The sequence below is a fragment of the Oncorhynchus kisutch genome, linkage group LG25 (genome assembly GCF_002021735.2).
Source record: "Oncorhynchus kisutch isolate 150728-3 linkage group LG25, Okis_V2, whole genome shotgun sequence".
NCBI lineage: Eukaryota > Metazoa > Chordata > Actinopteri > Salmoniformes > Salmonidae > Oncorhynchus > Oncorhynchus kisutch.
This window is the reverse complement of record NC_034198.2, coordinates 31,012,818-31,035,779: the sequence shown is the minus strand read 5'-3', so window position 1 is coordinate 31,035,779 and position 22,962 is coordinate 31,012,818. Positions and strand designations below refer to the sequence as shown.

The 22,962-nt window shown below is 44.1% G+C and overlaps 1 protein-coding gene across 4 annotated transcripts in view; it reads left to right on the top strand.

The window, feature by feature from the left end:
- The window catches only part of LOC109870569 (mitogen-activated protein kinase kinase kinase 4), a 77,489-nt gene that overhangs the window by 37,519 nt on the left and 17,008 nt on the right, over positions 1–22,962 (top strand). For 2 of the 4 annotated variants that reach the window (XM_020461134.2, XM_020461136.2), the window contains exons 3-18: positions 3,507–4,096; positions 4,214–4,870; positions 5,385–5,906; positions 8,057–8,320; positions 8,609–8,761; positions 11,890–12,047; positions 12,203–12,319; positions 13,454–13,553; positions 13,825–13,908; positions 14,127–14,411; positions 14,685–14,834; positions 15,484–15,645; positions 16,433–16,645; positions 16,734–16,812; positions 17,080–17,173; positions 22,309–22,452. In XM_020461134.2, the coding sequence (XP_020316723.1) occupies positions 3,507–4,096; positions 4,214–4,870; positions 5,385–5,906; positions 8,057–8,320; positions 8,609–8,761; positions 11,890–12,047; positions 12,203–12,319; positions 13,454–13,553; positions 13,825–13,908; positions 14,127–14,411; positions 14,685–14,834; positions 15,484–15,645; positions 16,433–16,645; positions 16,734–16,812; positions 17,080–17,173; positions 22,309–22,452 (3,772 nt within the window). The remainder of the gene's footprint in view (positions 1–3,506; positions 4,097–4,213; positions 4,871–5,384; positions 5,907–8,056; positions 8,321–8,608; positions 8,762–11,889; positions 12,048–12,202; positions 12,320–13,453; positions 13,554–13,824; positions 13,909–14,126; positions 14,412–14,684; positions 14,835–15,483; positions 15,646–16,432; positions 16,646–16,733; positions 16,813–17,079; positions 17,174–22,308; positions 22,453–22,962) is intronic. The other 2 variants (XM_020461135.2, XM_031804756.1) reach the window with 1 other exon arrangement.

The window sequence follows — 22,962 nt, the reverse complement described above, 5'->3', positions numbered from 1 at the left end:
CCCATGGTGTTTATACTTGCGTACTATTGTTTGTACAGCTAAACGTGGTACCTTTAGGCGTTTGGAAATTGCTCCCAAGGATGAACCAGACTTCTGGAGGTCTGCAATATTTTTTCTGAGGTCTTGGCTGATTTCTTTTGATTTTCCCATGTCAAGCAAAGAGGCACTGAGTTTGAAGGTAGGCCTTGAAATACATCCACAGGTACACCTCCAATTGACTCAAATTATGACAAATTATGACAATTAGCCTATCAGAAGCTTCTAAAGCCATGACATCATCTGAAATTTTACAAGCTGTTTAAAGGCAGTCAATTTAGTGTATGTAAACTTCTGACCCACTGGAATTGTGATACTGTGAAATAATCTGTCTGTAAACATTTGTTGGAAAAATGTGTCATCCACTAATGTCCTAACCGACTTGCCAAAACTATAGTTTGTTAATAAGAAATTTGGGAGTGGTTGAAACAAGTTTTAATGACTCCAACTTAAGTATATGTGAACTTCCGACTTCAACTGTAATTGTATATCTGCTTATTTCACATGGGGAGATGTGGGAAGCTATTTTTACTCTGATAGCTAGCAAGCCACCTGGCAGGCACAGAACGAGGTAATGTAAAACAAACCTTAACTTTCATTAAATGTAGCTATTATTCAAATATGCAATTGGTTTTCATTGAAATTAGCTAACAGTGGTGATGTTTTAAATGTGATTCTTCTTTGCTTTACCAAATGGAAGGAAATCACCGCATCAGCCCCTTGTGTATGTTGCTATTTGAGGGTCTCGAAACACATGGACCGGTGAGGGTATCATGTTACAAAATGTGCGCGTTGCTCAAAAAATCTCACTCAACCCTAAAGCATGCACAAAGATATAAATACGTTAATGTAACTGTAAAGAATATTTGTTGTGTAATGAGGAGCAACCAGATGCTGCACTTGATACATTTATGAAATTGCTTATTCCACTTACTAATAAGAAAATGACCGTATAAACGGTTATATAAACATTATATAAAGAATGCTAGTAAAAAGCTTAAATGAACATTAGAGCAAAAAGGCAAACTCAGTTCCATTATTCATTGAATCAGGTGGCTCATTCATCACAAAACCCACTGATATTGCCAACTACTTAATTTACATGTTTTTTTTGTTGTTTTTTACACTGACAGTACACATTGAAGTATATCTGACCAAATTATGAAAGACATCCACTGTAATTTTGTAGAGGTGTTTTTTTTTTAATATTTTTTTTTATTATCTACAATGACAAGTCACCGGGGTCTGACCACTTGGATGGAAAATGACAGAGGATAATAGCGGACAATATTGCCACTCCTATTTGCCTTACCTTCAGTCTAAGCCTACTAGAAGGTGTGTGCCCTCAGGCCTGGAGGGAAGCAAAAGTCATTCCCCTACCTAAGAATAGTCAAGCCCCCTTTACTGGCTCAAATAGCCAACCAATCAGCCTGCTACCAACCCTTTTTTTAGTAAACTTTTGAGGAAAATGTGTGGGTTGAACAGATACATTTGCTATTTTACTGTATACAAATTGACAAGACTTTCAGCATGCTTCTAGGGAAGGACATTCATCAAGCACAGCACTTACACAAATTACTGATTGGCTGTGAGAAATTGATGATAAAAAGATTGTAGGAGCTGTTTTGTTAGACTTCAGTGTGGCTTTTGACATCAATCATAGTCTGCTGCTGGAAAAATAAATGTGGACAAATAAATAATGGAAGCATCCAATTAGAATCAGGAATTCCCCAGGGCAGCTGTCTAGGCCCTAGACAGCTAAAAAAACATATTTTTTTAAATAATATTTACTAATGACACGCCAATGGCCTTGAATAAAGCCAGTGTGTATGCTTAGGACTCAACACAATACACGTCAGCTAGTAAAATCACCGGAAAGTTAACAAAGAGCTGCTGTTTCAGAATGGGTGGCAAGAGAGGTTAGTGCTAAATATTTCTAACTAAAAGCATTGGGTGGAAGGTAGCTTAGTGGTTAGTGCTGGGCCAGTAACCGGACGGTTGCTGGATTGAATCCCCGAGCTGACAATCTGTCGTTCTGCCCCTCAGCAAGGCAGTTAACCCACTGTTCCCCGAGTGCTGTGGACGTGAATGTCGATTATGGCAGCTCCCCGCACCTCTGATTCAGAGGGGTTGGGTTAAATGCGGAAGACATTTCAGTTGAAGACATTTCAGTTGGACAACTGACTAGGTATCGCCCTTTCCCCATTGTATTTGGGACAAATCATTCACCAACTCTTGTAATAAATAATACTGAAATTGAGCAAGTTATTGACTAAACTGCTTGGAGCAACTCTTGATTGTAAACTGTCATGGTCAAAACACGTTGATATACCAGTAGCTATGATGAGAAGTCTGTCAATAATAAAGCTCTGCCCTGACTTTTTAACAACTACCAACAAGCAGGGATGTGAACGAGTCACCTTTCGCCGTTTTGAATCCAAAATAGGTGACCTACGTGATTCGTGTAGATCCGATGAGAAATTTGAGGGGGCGGGTGCGCTTGGATCACTACTGGCTGTAAGCAAACGAGTGACGCGTGTTTGGAGCAATACTGGCTGTATCCAAGGCTCAGCCAATCGTTCACATAACAGAATGCAGCACGCGTCTGAAGAGAGAGACAACCAATTTGCTAGTTACAGCATCAGGGGGCGCTCTGGAAAGACAGTGGGAGAGTGGAAAGGCAGTTTGCCAGTTACAGCAGCGCATCTCCTGAACGATAACGAAGAGGTAGGTGAAGTCTGAGCATGGAGACAGGGTGAGAAGGTTATGAAGCGTACTTCATGAGATGTAACCGAAAAACAAAGTGTGGTGGAACAAGTATTGTTATCATTAAGTATCTGCTAACTGAGAATTTGATCCAGTTAGCAAGCCAGAGAAATGTTGAGCAACATTAGCCAACTTAATTGATCAAATAATTGAGTTTATGGTGTGAAAATTCGCTGGCTAATTAAATCAGACAGCTAACGTTTACAACATTAGATGAGCTAACATTAGTAACCTAACCAATTCTCTATAGTATTAACTGGTATACAACTCCTTGCCATTCCTCAAGTTATAATGTGTTAAATGTACACTGAGAGCTAATGTAAATCTCATGGCTCAAAGTGGAGGAGAGTGACTTCATCACTACTTGTTTTTGTGAAAAGTGTTGACATGCTGAATGCGCAGAAGCGCAGAAGACATGCCACCAGGGGTCTCTTCACAATCCCCAAGTCAAGAACAGACTTTGGGAAGCGCACAGTAATATGTAGAACCATGGCTACATGGAACTAACTCTATTCCTTGGCAGCAGCTAATGGGGATCCTTAATACATACAAATACAAACTAACATAGTGGCTGGTGTTTGGAATGAGCAAGTAGCAGTGAGTAAAGTAACCACAGCATGTGTATTTTCTTGGGGGGGGGGTAAAGGTTCTGTTATTGTATTGGTTAGAAATAAGTATAGATTTTCTCTATTTCTGTATCTCAGTAGACAATCAGCCAACCCCCTCCAGTCCATCCCAGCCCCAGAGAGAGAGTGAGCCTAACCCCTACAGGCCTAGAGAGGGGGCTGAGCGAGACCGAGAGAAGGACCCCCCAGAGGCTGAGCAACATAACTACAAGTTGGGTAAGAAACAGACCGACCCTTCTGAGGGGATCCAAATAAACGTAAACAAAGCAACCGAGGAGCACCAACACAACTATAAGCAGGGTAAAAGACAACGCGCCACCCTGCGTTCCAGCGAGAGAGACCACAAGAAGACCTTTGAAGGTTCCTTCATGCTGGACCCGCTCTCCAAGACCTCCAGCCCCTTCGGTGGAGGCTCATCCCTGAACATGGACCCCAGGAAACCCTACCTATCGCTGGGGTGCGGCAGCGGCAAGCTCCCTGTCACTATCCCCCACCCCATGGCCCACCGCACCCACCGCCAGACCTCAAGGACAGACTGCCCTGCAGATAGACTCAAGTTCTTTGAGACGCTGAGGTTGTTATTGAAGCTGACTTCCATGTCGTCCAAGAAGAAGGAGAAGGAGCAGCGAGGTCTGGAGAACTCAGCCTTCATGGGCCAGAACAACGAGGTAGCTATGGATTGACTTATGAATTGATTATTAATGCTATCTTCTGGTGATGTATATCGTGTATTGCACTTTTATGTGTCCTGACTCTCCCTCTCATCCCTTCCTCCATCTCTCCAGGTGGTGTGGCTGGAGCTCCAGGCGTGGCACGCGAGACGCTCCGTCAACGACCAGGATCTGTTCCTGTTCACGGCTCGACAAGCAATCCCAGACATCATCAACAAGGTGCTCCACTTTAAGGTCAATTACCACAGCCTGAGCCCCAGCACCGTGGGCCTGGGACAACTGACCCTGGGGGTGTGTGTAGGACGACCAGGTATGGTTGGATCAGGGGCATCTCCTGGCCAGGGAGCCCAGAGGACACTAGTGTTAACAGAGCCTTGCTGTGGAGGCCCAGACCAGGGTCCCAAACAGAGGTCTCCAACCCAGGCCTCAGAGACTGTTTCTGGGGAGGAGAGGGATTTTAACCAGCCTGCTGCTGTTGGAGCCCCAGAGACGAACCAAAATCACTTTGCTTCAGTTGACCCATGGGGCTTCAGCGCCTGCCCCTCGGCAGTAGACGCAGCGGCGCCCCTGGGCTCCGGGGCGGGGTGCAGGGAGCACCTCCAGCGCCAGCGGCTGGCCTTCGAGCAGGTTAAACGGGTGATGGAGCTGCTGGAGTCGGTAGAGGCTTTGTACCCGTCCCTGCAGACTCTCCAGAAGGACTATGAGAAGTACGCAGCCAGGGACTTCCAGGGCAGGGTGCAGGCACTCTGTCTCTGGCTCAACATCACACAGGTAGGGACCGGATTGATTGACTGAGGTGAGAGGGGCGGTAAAGTGACAGAATGCATAGAAAAGGGCAGTAAGCCTGTGGCACACATACACACACACACACCAGGAAGTTTTATAAATATAGCACCTTGGGGTCAGCAAAAAAGCTGACATTACCTTTTTTTGTGACAACTGCTGATGTAAAAATAGCTTAAGAAGTACATTCAAAGAAATAACTAAAAATGTAAAAACTTAAATAATGTTGCATATTTTGGGGAATATTCAGAGGTGGAAACTTTTTCAATTTCCTGGAAAGTTTCCAACCCTTTGCAACCCTAGTAGAGAGCCAATACATGGAGAAATTATGTCCTCTCACTAGAAAAACAATGAACTATTTTCTGTGTTCCTGGCTTGCTTAGTTGGTAGTACACTGCGTTTGCAACACTAGGATCCTGCTGGGCCAACCAATACGAAAATGTAAGTCGCTTTGTATGAAAGCATCTACAAAATGGCATATATTTATTATATTTTCACTTAGGATCTGAACCAGAAACTTCGTGTTATGGCGACTGTCCTCGGCCTCGGGGACCTTTCCCGTATCGGCTGGCCCGTCTTCGAGATCCCCTCGCCACGCTGTTCCCGTGGCAACGACGAGGAAGACGAGGATGAAGAAGACGGGGAGAATGACTCCACGGCAACCTTCACTGCCGGTGACAGCGACGGAGAGGACAGAGACCTAGTGGGGGAGGAGGGGGAAACTGGTGAGCCCAGAGGGGGTGAAACGACAACTGAGCCGGGAGAAGATGAACTCTCCCCCTGTTTGACTCCTAAATTTGCCCAGTTACTACTATCTGAGGATGGGACAGGGACTATGGAGGTGGTATCGGGGGGCACAGGGACAGGAGGGATGAACTGCCCTACAGCCATCTTCAGACCATTCGTAGATAAGGCCTTGAAACAGATGGGGCTGAGGAAACTGATCCTGAGACTACACAAGCTGATGGACCCCTCCCTCCAGAGGTCCCGGGCAGCCCTGCTCAGCCACACGCCTGCACAGGAGGTAAGAGAGTGCTGTCATATGGTTTTATATAGGAGAAGGTTACATATGAACATCCAATGTCTTTGAGCAGGTGATGTATTTCAAATGATAAAAAGGAAATTAGAGGGAGAGACTCTGCACATTGTCATTGTTCCTATGTCCGTATTTCTCAAACTGTCCTGTTGAACCCAATGGGTGCACGTTTTGCCCTAGCACTACACAGCTGACTCAAATAACAGACGTTCAAAAAATCTGTACAAATCTTTCATCTGCATTTTATATTGAAAGTCGTATTTTTTTGCTTCAATAGAACGATCAGGGATCTGCAATGGTAGTTTTCTTTCACAGAAAATACCTTGGTGCGTCACATTCAGCAGAAAACATCTGATGACAACAGAAATGCAACGCTATTCGGCTAGCAGCCACAAGTAAATGAGCTTAGAATGAAAAAGCAAGGTCTTTTTTGCAGAAACGGCCATCCTATGTCTGTTTATCATAGAAAGAATGTAGCCAGTTACATTTCCTGATGTTTTGCTTGAAGTTAATATTTTATTTTACCAGAGAACTAGGCTGGCCACACTGAGAAGTACAGGAGAAACGTAGCTACACATCAGTCAGAGCTCTGTCTGCTGATAGAATGCCTGTTCATGAATTCTCATCTGAGTGGAGAAGTGCAACTGAAGCACAGAATTAGTCTGATGCTGAGCAGAAATTCCAATGAGAAGCATTTTAAATCTGCGTTTACAAAACGCAGCAAGATATTTCTTTTGTCTTTTTTTGTTGTGAAAAATGCAGAATTCCTTTTTGACATGACAAACGCTGTCCTATGTGGTTAATTGTTGACATGACAACTTCCACTATGGTTTGAGATCGAAGAAGACCTGAGTGGTCGAAAGGTTGTCATAAATTCACATGAGAGCTTAGATTGCTGTGTGTCTAGTCTCTCTCATTTGTCCAATATGGCAGGGGTTTTCAAACCACTCCGCTGAGTCCACAGCCATTCCATGTATTTGATCTATTCCAGAGCTAGCACACTTGAATCAACTTAACAAATCATCAAGCCCTTGATAAGGTGAATTATGTTAGCTAGTTAAAGGCCTCAACAATATTGTGATATGTCTGGGGGTCCCCTTGCAGAGGTTTGAAAACCCCTTTCACATTCATGCCCAACCAAACCATACAGTGCAGGCTCAGATTTAGTTTTCACTCTTTTCCATCCCGGTTCCAGCAACTATGGTGGATGCATAACTAGTCCACCCTTTTCAGCTCAGCTTGCCCTGGCTCTGTTTTTGGATGTTGTGTTCGCAGAGCTGCACTGTGGCTATTGTGAGGTTGCGAAATGAGAGGGAAGTGCTTGGACTTGATACATTGATACATGGATTGTACAGGCCTATTTGCATTTTAGTCATGAATCCCTGGTGGATTTTTAATTGGGCTTAATGGAGCTTGTTCATTTTTGCTTTCTGTCGAGTTGAAAGCTAGACACGTTTTGGCAAAGCAAATATGAATGCAAATCATTATTTCTTCACAAATGAACCTCATTCACATAATTATTTCCAACTAAGCAGCTACTTTACTGCAGGGTGCTTTGCCGATAATGTGCCATTTCAGAGCCCAACTGACTAGTCCATGTGTTAGACTATCTGTGCTCTCTCAGCTGTGGTCATGTGGAGAGATCCAGTGTGCACACACAACCACCCATATACATACAGGATGGCTGAGTCACCATCCCTGGGGCCCCTCTTCCCCTCGCTGAGGTTGTCATTTATCTGTGAAACCAACATCAGTGTGCTGGCTGAAAAAAAACGTTCACCGCATACTCAACTTGTAAACAGAAAGATATTTAGCTAGGAATCTACACTGCTCTTTTCAGGAATATTTTGACTTTTTACCTCACAGATGACCAGTTGAATTGACCAGTTAACCAGTTTAATACTGAAGCAGAGGTTTTTAAAACTCTGAATTACACTATCCTCACCTTGCTCAGCCCTCTGTAGTTTGCCGACATGCTAACCTGTCTGTGTATTCTGTGTGTTAGTTTTTTTGTGTTGTATTTTTGTCTTCCCAGCTAGTTCACTGATTTCAAAGACCACATGCTGTTCAGTGACTACCTACTGGAGCTGTCCCTCTCACGCTTTAGTTTAGACATGCTAACATGTCTGTTTCTCTAGTTCACTGACTTCCCAGACCCCATGCTGAACAGTGACTACCTACCGGAGCTGTCCCGCCACCTGTCCTCCTGCAGCACTCCCGGGGGCCCGGAGCTGGGGGCGGACCAAGTTTCCTGGGAGGAGCTGTTGGACATGGACCTGCCCTCATTCCGACCTGCCTTCCTGGTCCTGTGCCGCGTCCTGCTGAACGTGATACACGAGTGCCTTAAGCTGAGACTGGAACAGAGGCCTGCAGGGGAGCCATCACTGCTCAGCATCAAACAGGTCAGCAGGCACACTTTCTCTGTTTCTCCCACTCTGCCTTGCTCATTCTGAATAGGAGAGGTGAATAGTGATGATTATCTCTATTGCCTGATTCACACTGTAGTGCTGACCTGAACCGCACTGCGCTGGCCCAGATATGTTCTTTTCACATTGTCCTTTAAAGCACAGTTCCAGCATCTGTGGTGGCTGCATAACCAGTCCAGCCTAGTACAGCTCGGTTTGGCTCAGTAAGGTAGGCTACATGTCAGTTGATGCCCATGCTAACCTCTGTCTCAATCTGTCCTGTAGTTGGTGCGTGAATGTAAGGAGGTGTTGAAAGGTGGTCTCCTGATGAAGCAGTATTACCAGTACATGCTGAGGGGGGTGGTAACAGACCCCCAGGGACTCCAGACCAATGCCAACATAGACGAATTCGAGGAGGACCTCCACAAAATGCTGGTGGTAAGACAGACTTACTGAGTCAGGATTAGGCTTGCAAAATTCCTCTTTCCACAAAAATGATAAGTGAGTCATATATTCTTATGAAAGGTCTCAAATGCATTATCACTGCTACATTACATATACAAGTTTGAAGAGGACCTCCCCAGATGCTGGTGGTAAAACAAACTAGGGAGTACTAATCTGTAGTAGATGTGTTGGAAAACTACCCTAAACGACTGAAATGTTTTGATTTAAGTGTGTCCACCGCGCAGAGACTATTTTCTGCAACTTAGCTTCTTTGTCTGGTGTAGATTACCCCAGAGGTTACCGAGGTCACTATTGTCTGTCGGGTGTAGATTACCCCAGAGGTTACCGAGGTCACTTGTCTGTCGGGTGTAGATTACCCCAGAGGTTACCGAGGTCACTATTGTCTGTCGGGTGTAGATTACCCCAGAGGTTACCGAGGTCACTATTGTCTGTCGGGTGTCGATTACCCCAGAGGTTACAGAGGTCACTCTGTCGGGTGTCGATTACCCCAGAGGTTACAGAGGTCACTCTGTCGGGTGTCGATTACCCCAGAGGTTACCGAGGTCACTCTGTCGGGTGTCGATTACCCCAGAGGTTACCGAGGTCACTTGTCTGTCAGGTGTAGATTTACCCAGAGGTTACTAAAGTCTCAGAGCACAACTTTAACATCATCCTTTCAACAGGGTGAAGTTAGAGGCTGCGTCCTACTCAACCTGAGTGTGGGTTAAGACTAGAGGCGTACTGTAGGGAAGTGGCTTGTGTCTCTCTGGGTGCCTGGCCAGGACCCAGGCTTGGGGTTATACTAGCACCTGGTAAATCTGCTTGAGAACAGTGTGCGCTTATCTCTGGGGTGAGAGCGCTTTAACCAGCAACCACCAAGCTGAATCAGCACATGGCAGCCAGGGGTGTGGTAGGAATTGGCATCAGTCAATCACTGATTACTTCTCAGGAGTTTAGGCTGCAGCGTTTCCTTTCCTCGCGGTCTGTCTCCTTGGACAGACGGCCGGTAGTGGGTGATAAAAGCCGAAGAAAACACAATGTTCCTGAATTCTAAAAAGGGTCACCACCACAGCACTGTCAGGGTCAAAGTCTAGTCTACTACCTTCTGCCACCACTCAGCTGCTGCAGAAAAACAGGCTTTACCTTAGGAATATCACAACCCTGCCCTGCAGTGAGGCTAATACAATAAGAATGACAGCAATGAGGATGAAGGTATTCCCCAGTATCTCTGCCATCTGCTGACAAATAGGAAGCAATACCACACAATGCCATAGGAAGGATGGTATATATTATAGGAGGAATTTGTGTTGGGATAATGGTGGTGATATCACAGACAGGTGACAATCATACTGTGGAAAAACCATGCAAAGCAATTGTCAGGACATACATTTAGGAACTTGATTTGCTTATCAAATGACTTGGCACGGTCTCAAACTGGAGAGGAAACTACCTGCTGCATGCAGCCATGCAATGAATAACATTGTACACCTGTAAGTAGGCAACATATCCACTTACCTGCTGGTTGATCACTGTACATTCATCCCTTTGTCTACAGGTGTACTTTGACTACATGCGCACCAGGTTTCTGTTAGGAAAATGTGGAGCCGGACATTTGACCAGCAGCATTTTAATTTACCGGACATTTGACCAGCAGGATTTTAATTTACCGGACATTTGACCAGCAGCATTTTAATTTACCGGACATTTGACCAGCAGCATTTTAATTTACCGGACATTTGACCAGCAGCTTTTTAATTTACCAGACATTTGACCAGCAGCTTTTTAATTTACCGGACATTTGACCAGCAGCATTTTAATTTACCGGACATTTGAGAACTTTACCGACCCATATGCTTAACCTGATTAGGGTGTCCAGCCACGGTGCTCAGAATGATAGAACTTTTATGTTATGGTAATTCAACTTAACAGAACACATGCAACGGTGTGCATCCTCCTTACCAAATTCTGATGCACACTTGAACGATGTTGGAATAACTGTCCACAGTTACTTTTCTTCAGCAAACAAGACTAATAACGGACAGCAAAAATCACTAGTCTATTTCAATCTACTATCCCCATAGTAGGAAAGTTTACCTATTCTATTGGTCAGCTTGTCATTTTGTGCGAAAAATACATTGCCTATTCCGAACAGACTCTGGACAGTTGTGGGGTGATAGATCCCAAATTCATTCAACCAGTACATCCCCCCCAAAAAATTAAATCATTGAGGAGCTTAAAAGTTGATCAACTATTTTATGTTAACACTATAAGCGCAGCAATGCACACACGACAGTAGGCTACACGCAAATGTTTGTTCCTTAATGCAATTAGTTGCAAAACACCGTTGTCAAAAGCGCAACACACATGCAAGCAGTTTCATGTGACTGAGATGAAAATATATTTTTGAAATTTAGAACGAGGGGTGATCTAAAGATGCAACAACTGGCATGTATTACTGATATGGCTAGGATTGTGGACTTTTGGCTACTGGACAGTGAAATAAAGTTGATTTGAAAACAAAGAGCATGAGAGAGAGGCTACTGGTTTCAATGGCATATGTAAGTCTTTAGTTGTATTTTGGTTAGGCTACTTTGAAGAAAAGTGAAACATGCCTCATAATAGGAAGTTAAAAGTTTGGATTGCAAACAAACTGAAGCTTGCCTTCCGTTGCCTACGCACTTGAATGGTTAATGGGAAGTGTGCTTCAATTACCAGTTGAGAAATAAAAATAGTAGGTCTTTAATTGTGGACATCCCCAAAAAATGAACAGGTGCTTGCATTTAAAATGGTTGCGTAATGATTGGGCTTATAAAAGCATGATTCACGTAACAGTAGCAACAGCTCTCCTGCTGTCTGACAGATGTTCCGCTCATTCTAGGCTCCATATCTGTTTGCTGTGCTCGTATGATAACTCATGAAAATACACTGGCCAATTTAATTCCACTAAATGTTGTAAATGAACCTATACACCGATAAGCATGACCGGACAAATGCATTTACATCGACTGGCTGGCGGCAATTTTATTTATCAGCCAAAATCCTGCTGTTACCGGCTAATGAAAACCCTGCTGCACACCTACCTGTTTAATCAGTAGAGATCTCTCTCCTCACTCTGTCTGCAGGTGTACTTTGACTACATGCACAGCTGGATCCAGATGCTGCAGCAGCTTCCCCAGGCCTCACACAGCCTGAAGAACCTTCTAGAGGAGGAGTGGAACTTCTCCAAGGTCATCACTCCCTACATCAGACGAGGGGAGGCCCAGTCTGGGAAACTCTTCTGGTAAGTGCTAGATTTTTTTTGTTCATTGATTCATTGTTTCTCCATCTAATTTTAAGCGTCTATTCTCCTTGGGAGCGTCCAACTCACTCCCTCTTCCACATTGTATTTAGTTAGTGCCACTTAGTTAAATATTCCCTTCCTCTTCTCTCTCACAGTGACATTGCTGGGATGCTGCTCAAGTCCACAGGGGACTTCCTGGACACGGGCCTGCAGAAAAGTGGTGATGAATTCTGGGAAAGTGCCGACGACAGTACAGTCTCAGATGAGATCCGGTATGTCTTGTTTTATGTTTAACATACAGTGCATTCGGAAAGTATTCAGACCCCTGGACTTTTTCCACATTTAGTTACGTTACACAATACCCTTTAATGACAAAGAAAAAGGAAAACTGAGCAATTGGGAGAGACATGACCAAGAACCCAATGGTCACTCTGACAGAGTTCCTCTGTGGAGATGGGAGAACATTACAGAAAGACAACCATCTCTGCAGCACTCCACCAATCAGGCCTTTATGGTAGAGTGGCCAGACAGAAGCCACTTGACAGCCCACTTGGTGTTTGCCAAAAGGCACCTAAAGACTCTCAGATCATGAGAAACAAGATGATCTGGTCTGACAAAACCAAGATTGAACTCTTTGGCTTGAATGCCAAGCGTCACGTCTGGAGGAAACCTGGCACGATCCATATGGTGAAGCGTGGTGGTAGCATCATGCTGTGGGAATGTTTTTCAGCGGCAGGGACTGGGAGACTAGGATTGAGGGAAAGATGAACGGAGAAAGGTACAGAGAGCTTTGATGAAAACCTGCTCCAGAGCACTCAGGACCTCAGACTGGGGAGTAGGTTCACCTTACAACAGGACAATGACCCTAAGCACACAGCCAAGACAATGCAGGAGTGGCTTCGGAACAAGTAGTCGCTGAATGTCTGAGTGGCCCAGCCAGAGCCTGGACAAACCCATCTCTGGAGAGACCTGAAAAAAGCTGTGCAGCGATGCTCCCCATCCAACCTGACAGAGCTTGAGAGGATCTGCAGAGAAGAATGGGAGAAACTGCCCAAATACAGGTGTGCCAAGCTTGTAGCGTCATACTCAAGAAGAGTCGAGGCTGTAATCACGACCAAAGGGTCTAAATATTTACATGTGATATTTCTGTTTTTATTTTTAATACATTTGCAAAAATTTAATTATGGGGTATTGTGTGAAGTTTGAGGATTTAACGTTTTTATTTCATACATTTTAGAATAAAGCCTGAACGTGACAACGAGGAGAAAGTCTAGGGGTTTGAATACTTTCCGACTGCACCAGTATGTGGTTTTCAATGTGTTTACCAAATGAAATTCCCGCTGTTGGGAAAATAAAGTAATCTTGCTGTAAGAGGCTCATGTTAAGCAGTTTTTTTGTCGTTCTAGCCGGTCGGTAATTGAGACGAGCCGGTCATTGAAGGAGCTGTTCCACGAGGCTAGAGAGAGGGCATCCAAAGCTCTGGGATTTGCCAAAATGCTCCGTAAGGTGAGAGACGCTGCCCCCAGTTGGCCTCCTGTTCATTTTTATTTGGGAACTATTGTATTTTGTAAGTTACTAAATGTATGTAGCTTCTTGGTCAGGGCTCACTTGAAAAATAGATGTCCATCTCAATGTGACTTCCCAGGTTAAATATAGGAAGTATCAAAATAAAATAATTGGGTGTTCAGAGTGCTCTGACTCTCTCTCTCTGCCCTTTCTCTCTCACCTCTCTCTTTGCACCCCTCCCTTCTCTCCGGGCCCCTCTCTCTCTCTGCAGGACCTGGAGATTGCTGCTGATTTCAGCATTACCAGTGGGGTGCCATGCCTCCTTGAGACCCTCAAGGAGAGAAATTATGTCAAGGTGCTTCAAATGACACATTTAGTTCCTTATCACACTCCGTGCTTCCTCCCCATGTATTCAACCCATGGTCAATATCCATTCAGGAACTAAAGTGAAATTCCAACTCGTATCTTCTTCATTGCGTTTTCAATTAAATTGGAATTTCAGTTTGCTACCTGAATTTTCCTTCCTCTTTGATGGATGAACAAGCTAACCGGTCGGTGACTGTCTGTCTGCAGGTCCAGATCCCAGGGCTGGAGGAGCTGGAGGTGTTTGTCCCATGTGCCCTGATGCACCAGCGTGACCTCATCCTGCAGCTTCTAAACGCAGCAGCCGGTAAGGATTGCAGTAAGGAGCCCGACGAGATGATGGCAGAGGACGAGGCCTACCTGCTGATGAGCAAGCATGGAGCAGGGGACCCGCCTGGGGGGGCAGGCCAGGCCGGGGTTCAGTGGCACTGGGATGGGAAGCTGGTCAAACTGGTGCCTCAGATGGAGACTGTGGACACGCTACGGGCCATGAAGGTGGGTGGGAAATGTAGTTAATCCAAGTGATACTCTTCCTGTGTGTATTTTGAAGAGCTAGATATTGCAGTGAATGTGGAGGGTAGCCGGACCAGGACTCAAACCCTGGTCCCGCCAACTGTCATCTCAACACCTTAACCAAGACGCTTACCACCAAGTGCCTCAGCCTCTTGATAAGGTTGCTAGATGCTGTACTATGTTTTTACGAGGAGCACACATGATGCTAATGACAGAATTAGCATGTCTTTCCGTCCTGACTCTCTTTCTCCTCAGGTGGAGAACCTGCTCCTGATAGTGATGCAGTCAGCCCACCTTGTGGCCCAGCGTAAGGCCTTCCAGCAAAGTATGGACGAGCTGCTCACCCTAAGCAGGGAGCAAACCTCCAGCCAGCCCCTCATCGCCCGCTCCCTGGAGCAACTCAAGGTACCATCCAATATCTTTATTCACTCTGATCATTTACTGTAAATGCTCTAAGTTTCCCTGAATTACAATTAATTTACTGTAGAAGATCCACTATTAAGCCCAAGTTTATTGAGCTGCTATTGGGCCCAGGTGCAGAGGGTGCAGTGCACAAGATGACTTCCAATGTCACGTTTTTAATGTCACAAGTACAGTGAAATGCATTTCATGCATGCTGCAAACCAACAATGCAGTGATCATTAACAGTGTAGCATTACAAGTCATTCAAGGTAGAATTAAAAACACACAAGAAATAGAAATAAGAGCACAAGGAAGTAAGAAGCAAAATACAGGGTCCGTTCCAATACCACATTTACTTTGCACAAATGTCATGTTTATACTGCTGTGAAACCAAAAGTCATGCCCATGACTGATGTTGTCTCCTATACTTCCTCACATTGGAGGTTTCAAAAGCTGTTCGCTTCCTCTCTTCTCAATAAGGCTTTTCCTGTGTGGCAAGGCTGTGGTTGAAGCAGCCCTCAAAGGGTTTCTTTCTTCTTTACTTGGAGAGGGAGTCGAGACACACACACACACACACACTCACTATCTCAGTCTTTATCTCTTCCTCTTGCTCTCTCATTCCCTCTTCTTCACTCGCTCGTCTCCCCCACAGAACGAAGCTTTACAGCTCTGTAGAAAGATCAACACAGCCATTGACCGGGTGGAGTTCATGTTCACGTCAGAGTTTGAGGCCGAGGTGGAGGAATCTGAGTCAGCCACGCTGCAGCAGTACTACAGAGAGGCCATGATCCAGGGATACAACTTCGCCTTCGAGGTTAGAGCTCAAGGGTTCTGGGTCGTTGGGGGTGGGCAGTATGATGAGGATGTTACCTAGCGATATCAATGTCGGCCAGGTTGCAGCAGTACTAGAGAAAAGCTAGGATCAAGGGATATAACTTCGCCTTCGAGGTCTGCAGGTGTTAGGTGTCAGTGGTGGCTGTAGGGGGGTGGAGGGGAGCAGTGGGCTAACTAGCAATGTTGGTTATATTAGTCGGCCATAATGCAACTATAGGTGACTGGTGGCCACATGGGGGTGGGGGGGTTACTTTAGGTCCGCCTTTGGAGTCTTGCTTTAGGCCTGCAATATAAATATTTCCTCAGTAACCCTAGTGTTGTAAAAAGTATGGAAAAATAATTAAACTGTTTATGGGAATGATTGTAAAGCTGTCTGTCTTTCTACACAGTGTTGCAACTGATAAATGTTCTGTCTTGGAGGGTTGTGGTAGTACAGTGGGAAGCTGTAAACTGGGGTTAACTGTCAGCAGATATCTGGTTAGACTAATGTCAACTTTACTGAGGAAGGCAGACAACGAAATACAATCCGTTCTATTGAGCATGCCACCAAAATTGGTAATAGCAAGAGTGGCTTGGTCCTCCTTGTGTTTTTGGCTGACCAGTCTAACACCGAAACCAGTTTAACCCCTAAACCAGAGTCCAACAAACTGCCATATTGTTCCTCACAGTAGCACCACGAGGAAGAGTGTCGTGGTTCTCCTTTTCTGATGTAGATGTTATACTGGTCAAGTGAAGAGCACCTTTAAATATACTTTTGTTCTCCATAGTACCACAAGGAGGTGGTGCGTCTGATGTCGGGGGAGTTCCGTCAGCGGATTGGGGAATGCTATATCGCCTTCGCCAGGAAGTGGATGAATTACGTCCTCACCAAGTGTGAAAGTGGCCGGGGAACCAGACCCCGCTGGGCCACTCAAGGATTTGATTTCCTCCAAGCCATTGAACCTGCCTTCATCTCTGCTTTACCAGAGGATGACTTCCTGGTAAAACCATACTACTTCTTTGATTGATTACTTTATTGATTGATTTTGTGGAATGGTATTGTGATTATGGAAATCATTCCCTCTGCAGAATTTGCAAGCTCTGATGAATGAGTGCATTGGCCATGTGATCGGGAAGCCTCACAGCCCAGTCAGTGGCTTGTACCTAGGTAAGACCCTGGCTCATCTGAGCAAATATGTGGTCCTGTGTGGCTCAGTTGGTAAGAGTGTGAAACTAGCAATGCCAAGGTTGTGGGTTCAATCTAAGCAGGGATCACATGCGCATAACAAATGTGTACTCACTGTTCTGTAAGTGGCTTTAGATTTAAGCTTCTGTTAGGTCTAAGTGGTAAACATGTCTGTGTAGAAATAGAACTGAAGTATGGATTTAGTCGGATAGCTTGGCCTTGTTGACCCTTTCTCTGTTCTCCACTCAGCCCCCAGGAACAGTCCTCGACCAGTGAAGGTCCCTCGTTGCCATAGCGACCCCCCCAACCCCCACCTGTTCATCCCCAATGCAGAGGGCTTCAGGTCGGTGGAAGTTCATGGTTACAGTGAAGCACTAAGAACCATTTACAGTGGGGCAAAAAAGTATTTAGTCAGCCACCAATTGTGCAAGTTCTCCCACTTAAAAAGATGAGGCCTGTAATTTTCATCATAGGTACACTTAAACTATGACAGACAAAACGAGATAAAAAAATCCAGAAAATCACATTGTAGGATTTCTAATGAATTTATTAGCAAATTATGGTGGAAAATGAGTATTTGGTCAATAAAAGTTTCTCAATACTTTGTTATATATCCTTTGTTGGCAATGACAGAGGTCAAACGTTTTCTGTAAGTCTTCACAAGGTTTTCACACACTGTTGCTGGTATTTTGGCCCATTCCTCCATACAGATCTCCTCTAGAGCAGTGATGTTTTGGTGCTGTTGCTGGGCAACACGGACTTTCAACTCCCTCCAAGGATTTTCTATGGGTTTGAGATCTGGAGACTGGCTAGACCTTGAAATGCTTCTTACGAAGCCACTCCTTCGTTGCCCAGGCGGTGTGTTTGGGATCATTGTCATGCTGAAAGACCTAGCCACGTTTCATCTTCAATGCCCTTGTTGATGGAAGGAGGTTTTCACTCAAAATCTCACGATACATGGCCCCATTCATTCTTTCCTTTACACGGATCAGTCGTCCTGGTCCCTTTGCAGAAAAACACCCCCAAAGCATGATGTTTCCACCCCCATGCTTCACAGTAGGTATGGTGTTCTTTGGATGCAACTCAGCATTCTTTGTCCTCCAAACACGACGGGTTGAGTTTTTACCAAAAAGTTCTATTTTGGTTTCATCTGACCATATGACATTCTCCCAATCTTCTTCTGGATCATCCAAATGCTCTCTAGCAAACTTCAGACGGGCCTGGACATGTACTGGCTTAAGCAGGGCGACACGTCTGGCACTGCAGGATTTGAGTCCCTGGCGGCGTAGTGTGTTACTGATGGTAGGCTTTGTTACTTTGGTCCCAGCTCTCTGCAGGTCTTTCACTAGGTCCCCCGTGTGGTTCTGGGATTTTAGCTCACCGTTCTTGTGATCATTTTGACCCCACGGGGTGAGATCTTGCGTGGAGCCCCCAGATCGAGGGAGATTATCAGTGGTCTTGTATGTCTTCATTTCCTAATAATTGCTCCCACAGTTGATTTCTTCAAACCAAGCTGCTTACCTGTTGCAGATTCAGTCTTCCCAGCCTGGTGCAGGTCTACAATTTTGTTTCTGGTGTCCTTTGACAGCTCTTTGGTCTTGGCCATAGTGGAGTTTGGAGTGTGACTGTTTGAGGTTGTGGACATGTGTCTTTTATACTGATGACAAGTTCAAACAGGTGCCTTTAATACAGGTAACGAGTGTAGGACAGAGGAGCCTCTTAAAGAAGTTGTTACTGGTCTGTGAGAGCCAGAAATCTTGCTTGTTTGTAGGTGACCAAATACTTATTTTCCACCATAATTTGCAAATAAATTCATTAAAAATCCTACAATGTGATTTTCTGGATTTTTTTTCTTCTCATTTTGTCTGTCATAGTTGAAGTGTACCTACTATGAAAATTACAGGCCTCATCTTTTTAAGTGGGAGAACTTGCACAATTGGCTGACTAAATATTTTTTGCCCCACTGTACCACTTATTATAATATTGTTTTATAATGTGTGTAATGTATGTACAGTATGTTTTCCTGCATGTTCTAATATTCCTCATGTTCTCTGCTCTTGTACAGTAATTGATGGCTTTTAAATGTGTGTGTTATGTGTAACTTGTAACACATTTGGCTAGTAGGGATGGACATGAGTAATTGAGGACTCAAGTGCTTGAACAGACGTCAAAGCTTGATCTTTAACCAGAGATGTCATTTTTTTCAAATACTGTAAAACTATTTGGTGGAACGTGCTTTGTGGCTGCTTGAAAGGGCAAGTGAAGCCTACAGAAATAAATGTCTATAAATGATGGGGTACACAAGCTCCCGTTAGGCCTACAGAAATAAATGTCTATAAATGAAGGGGTACACAAGCTCCCGTTAGGCCTACATAAATAAATGTCTATAAATGAAGGGATACACAAGCTCCCGTTAGGCCTACAGAAATAAATGTCTATAAATGATGGGATACACAAGCTCCCGTTAGGCCTACAGAAATAAATGTCTATAAATGATGGGATACACAAGCTACTTTCCTTGCCAAATGACAACAGTTTTATCAACAAATGCAAAATGGACTAGTTGATTGAAGTAGGAAAATATGTTCCATCAACGAGCTGCAGTTCTGCAGTTCCCTTTGTACCGCTTAAGGCTACTTTGTGAATTGCTGGTGCCATTTGTGAATTGCTGGGGCGGCAGCGTAGCCTAGTGGTTAGAGCGTTGGACTAGTAACCGGAAGGTTGCAAGTTCAAACCCCCGAGCTGACAAGGTACAAATCTGTCGTTCTGCCCCTGAACAGGCAGTTAACCCACTGTTCCTAGGCCGTCATTGAAAATAAGAATTTGTTCTTAACTGACTTGCCTAGTAAAATAAAGGTAGTTTTTTTTTTTTGAGTTGGCTAGCCTAGCTATAACCCCCTAAATCTACACAGGTTCCACAGTGAAAAGACACAAACATTTGTTTGATAAAGACAGAGCATATTTTCATCAGAATCGGTAAGCCCAGGCCTACTCGTAATTCACAGATGTCGTTGCCATAATTCATCATTAAAAAAATGATTCTCGCCATTTGAGAACCGTTTCAAATGATCACTCCTTTGAGAACTGTTTCAAATGATCACTCCTTTGAGGAGAACTGTTTCAAATGATCACTCCTTTGAGAATAACTGTTCCAAATGATCACTCCTTTGAGAATAACTGTTCCAAATGATCACTCCTTTGAGAATAACTGTTCCAAACGATCACTCCTTTGAGAATAACTGTTCCAAATGATCACTCCTTTGAGAACCGTTTCAAATGATCACTCCTTTGAGAACCGTTTCAAATGATCACTCCTTTGAGAATAACTGTTCCAAATGATCACTCCTTTGAGAACCGTTTGAAATGATCACTCCTTTGAGAATAACTGTTCCAAATGATCACTCCTTTGAGAACCGTTTGAAATGATCACTCCTTTGAGAATAACTGTTCCAGACGCAAGATGCACAGCACTTCAAAGCGGCAAACGTTTTTCACAATTTATTTTATTACATGTTTTTTTACTGTAAATTTGGTGTCTTGCCTGATAAGGGCTCGGGAAATAAGAGCTAAATTAACAAAAAGGCTCATACGTTTATGCAGATTGTGTTCCATGATACAACCAGTTGATATTCGTTTCAATAATTGAATCTTAAATGGCACTTGCTTGACTGAATTAGTCACCCCTAGACTTTTTCCACATTTTGTGCCTCTATTCTACACACAATACCACATAGTGACATTTTGTTTTAAGACATTTGTACCAATTAATACATTTTAATGCTGAAATGTTTTGAGTCAGTAAGTATTCAAACCCTTTGTTATTACAAGCTTAAATACGTTCAGGAGTAAACGTTTGCTTAAGTCACAAGTTACATGAACTCTGTATGCAATTATAGTGGTTAAACAGATTTGAATGATTACCCTGTCTCTGTACCCCACACATACAATTATATGTATAGTTCCATAGTCGAGTAGTGAATTTCAAGCACATATTCAACCAGAAAGACCATAGAGGTTTTCCAATGCCTCACAAAGAAGGGCACCTATTGGTAGATGGGTAAAAAAAAAAAGCAGTCACTGAATATCCCTTTTTGAGCATGGAGAAGTTATTAATTACACTTTGGCTGCTGTATCAATACACCCAATCACTATACAGGCGTCCTTCCAAACTCCGTTCAATCACTGTGATAGGAGAAAACTGAAGATGGATGACTGTTGTAGTTACTCCACAATACTAACCTAGAGAGAGAAGGAACTCTGCACAGAGTACGCTAAAGTAATACTGCAAAAAATGTGGCAAAATTGCACTTTTTGTCCCGAATAGTGTTATGTTTGGGGAAAATCTACCATCACTGAGTACCACTTCATATTTTCAAGCATGGTGGTGGCTGCATCATGTTATGGATATGCTCTTCATCAGCAAGGAATAGGGAGGTTTTTTGGGCTGACAAAAAGCAATGTAATAGAGCTAAGCACAAAGTCCTAGAGGAAAACCTGTTTGTCTGCTTTCCAGCAGACACTGGGGGAGACATTCACCTTTCAGCAGGATAATAACTTAAAACTCAAGGCCAAATATACACTGGAGTTGCTTACCAAGACAACATTGAATGTTCCCAAGTGGCCAAGTAATTTTTTACTTAAATCAGCTTGAACATCCATGGCAAGATTTCGAAATGGCTGTCTAGCAGTAATAGACTATCAACTTGACAGAGCTTGAAGAGTTAAAGAAGATGATAATGGGTAAATATGCAGTGCTAGAAGCATCACTACAGACTCTGGTTCGTTCCCAGGCTGTGTCACAACCGGCCGCGATCGGTAGTCCTATAAGGCGGTGCACAATCGGCTGTCATTGTAAATAAGGATTTGTTCCGAACTGACTTGCCTTGTAAATAAAATGTTTTGTGGATTGTAAAGAATTAAATTAATTTTTATCCCAATTTGTAACACAACAAAATGTGGAAAAAGTTAAGGGGTGTGAATACTTTCTGAAGGCCCTGTATATGGTGCAATTAGTTATCTGTAATGGTTATGCTAAATTAGGCACTGTCTTGCACTGTTGGCATAGGAAGCACATTTCTTTCCAGTGCTTTCTTTCCAGTGCTTTCTTTCCAGTGCTTTCTTTCCAGTGCTTTCTTTCCAGTGCTTTCTTTCCAGTGCTTTCTTTCCAGTGCTTTCTTTCCAGTGCTTTCTTTCCAGTGCTTTCTTTCCAGTGCTTTCTTTCCAGTGCTTTCTTGTTCTAAAAATATATTTTATTATTATTATTTGAGAACTTGAAGAAAAATCCTGTGACTATTCGTACAGTTAAAAAAATGTCAAATGCTCATTCCTATTTGCTAGAAAGGGTATTACACCGAGTAAGTGTGTGATTGCTTGTGTGTGTGCATTTGTGTTGAGAATGAGTGCCCCTGTATCTGACACAAACCCTCATCTCCAAGGCGCTCCCCAGAGATCCTCAGTGTGTTTTTGTCACCACCACAGCTCTAGGAGTCTCCCCTGCGACCTACGGACCCAGCTGTGTCTACCTACCGGCCCCCGCCCTGTCCCCGCCCCTCAGGCCCCAGGCCCTGCCCCCGGGGAACACTGCCCATCCAAAGCACCTGGGTCCACCCCCAATGACGTCAGGTAGCCCCACCCCCCCTAAGTACTACTAGGGTTGCGAATGTGCCCAGGTTTTTCCAGAAATCCTGTTTGTAGGATCCCGGAATCATGAGGGAATAAGCAAGCAGGGAATCCTCCAACCGGGTTCTCTGTAAGGACCACCCACTGTCAACCCAGGGCACCCCAGCAGCAGGCTGATATCCCATATCCCACTTCCAAAATATTCCACCGGAGGTTCAGGTGGTCATGCTCCCTGTGGTTTACCCTGCACCCCTGTCATGCCGTCTCTGTTTGGAGCGAACCTTGAGTAGCATGTTCTGCATGCTCATCCAGATGTATTGGCTTTGGCCATTTTGTTTTGCCTATGACAGAAATCAGCAGTGATTTGAAAAGACTGCTATTTAACATAATATGAAAACTACACTTTTTTATAAGGGCCATCCTTTAAAGGGATACTTCACTCAAATGTGTTACCTAACTCTGAATGCAGTCTACGGATGTGGAGAGACCTTAATCCACACTTTTTTTGTTTTG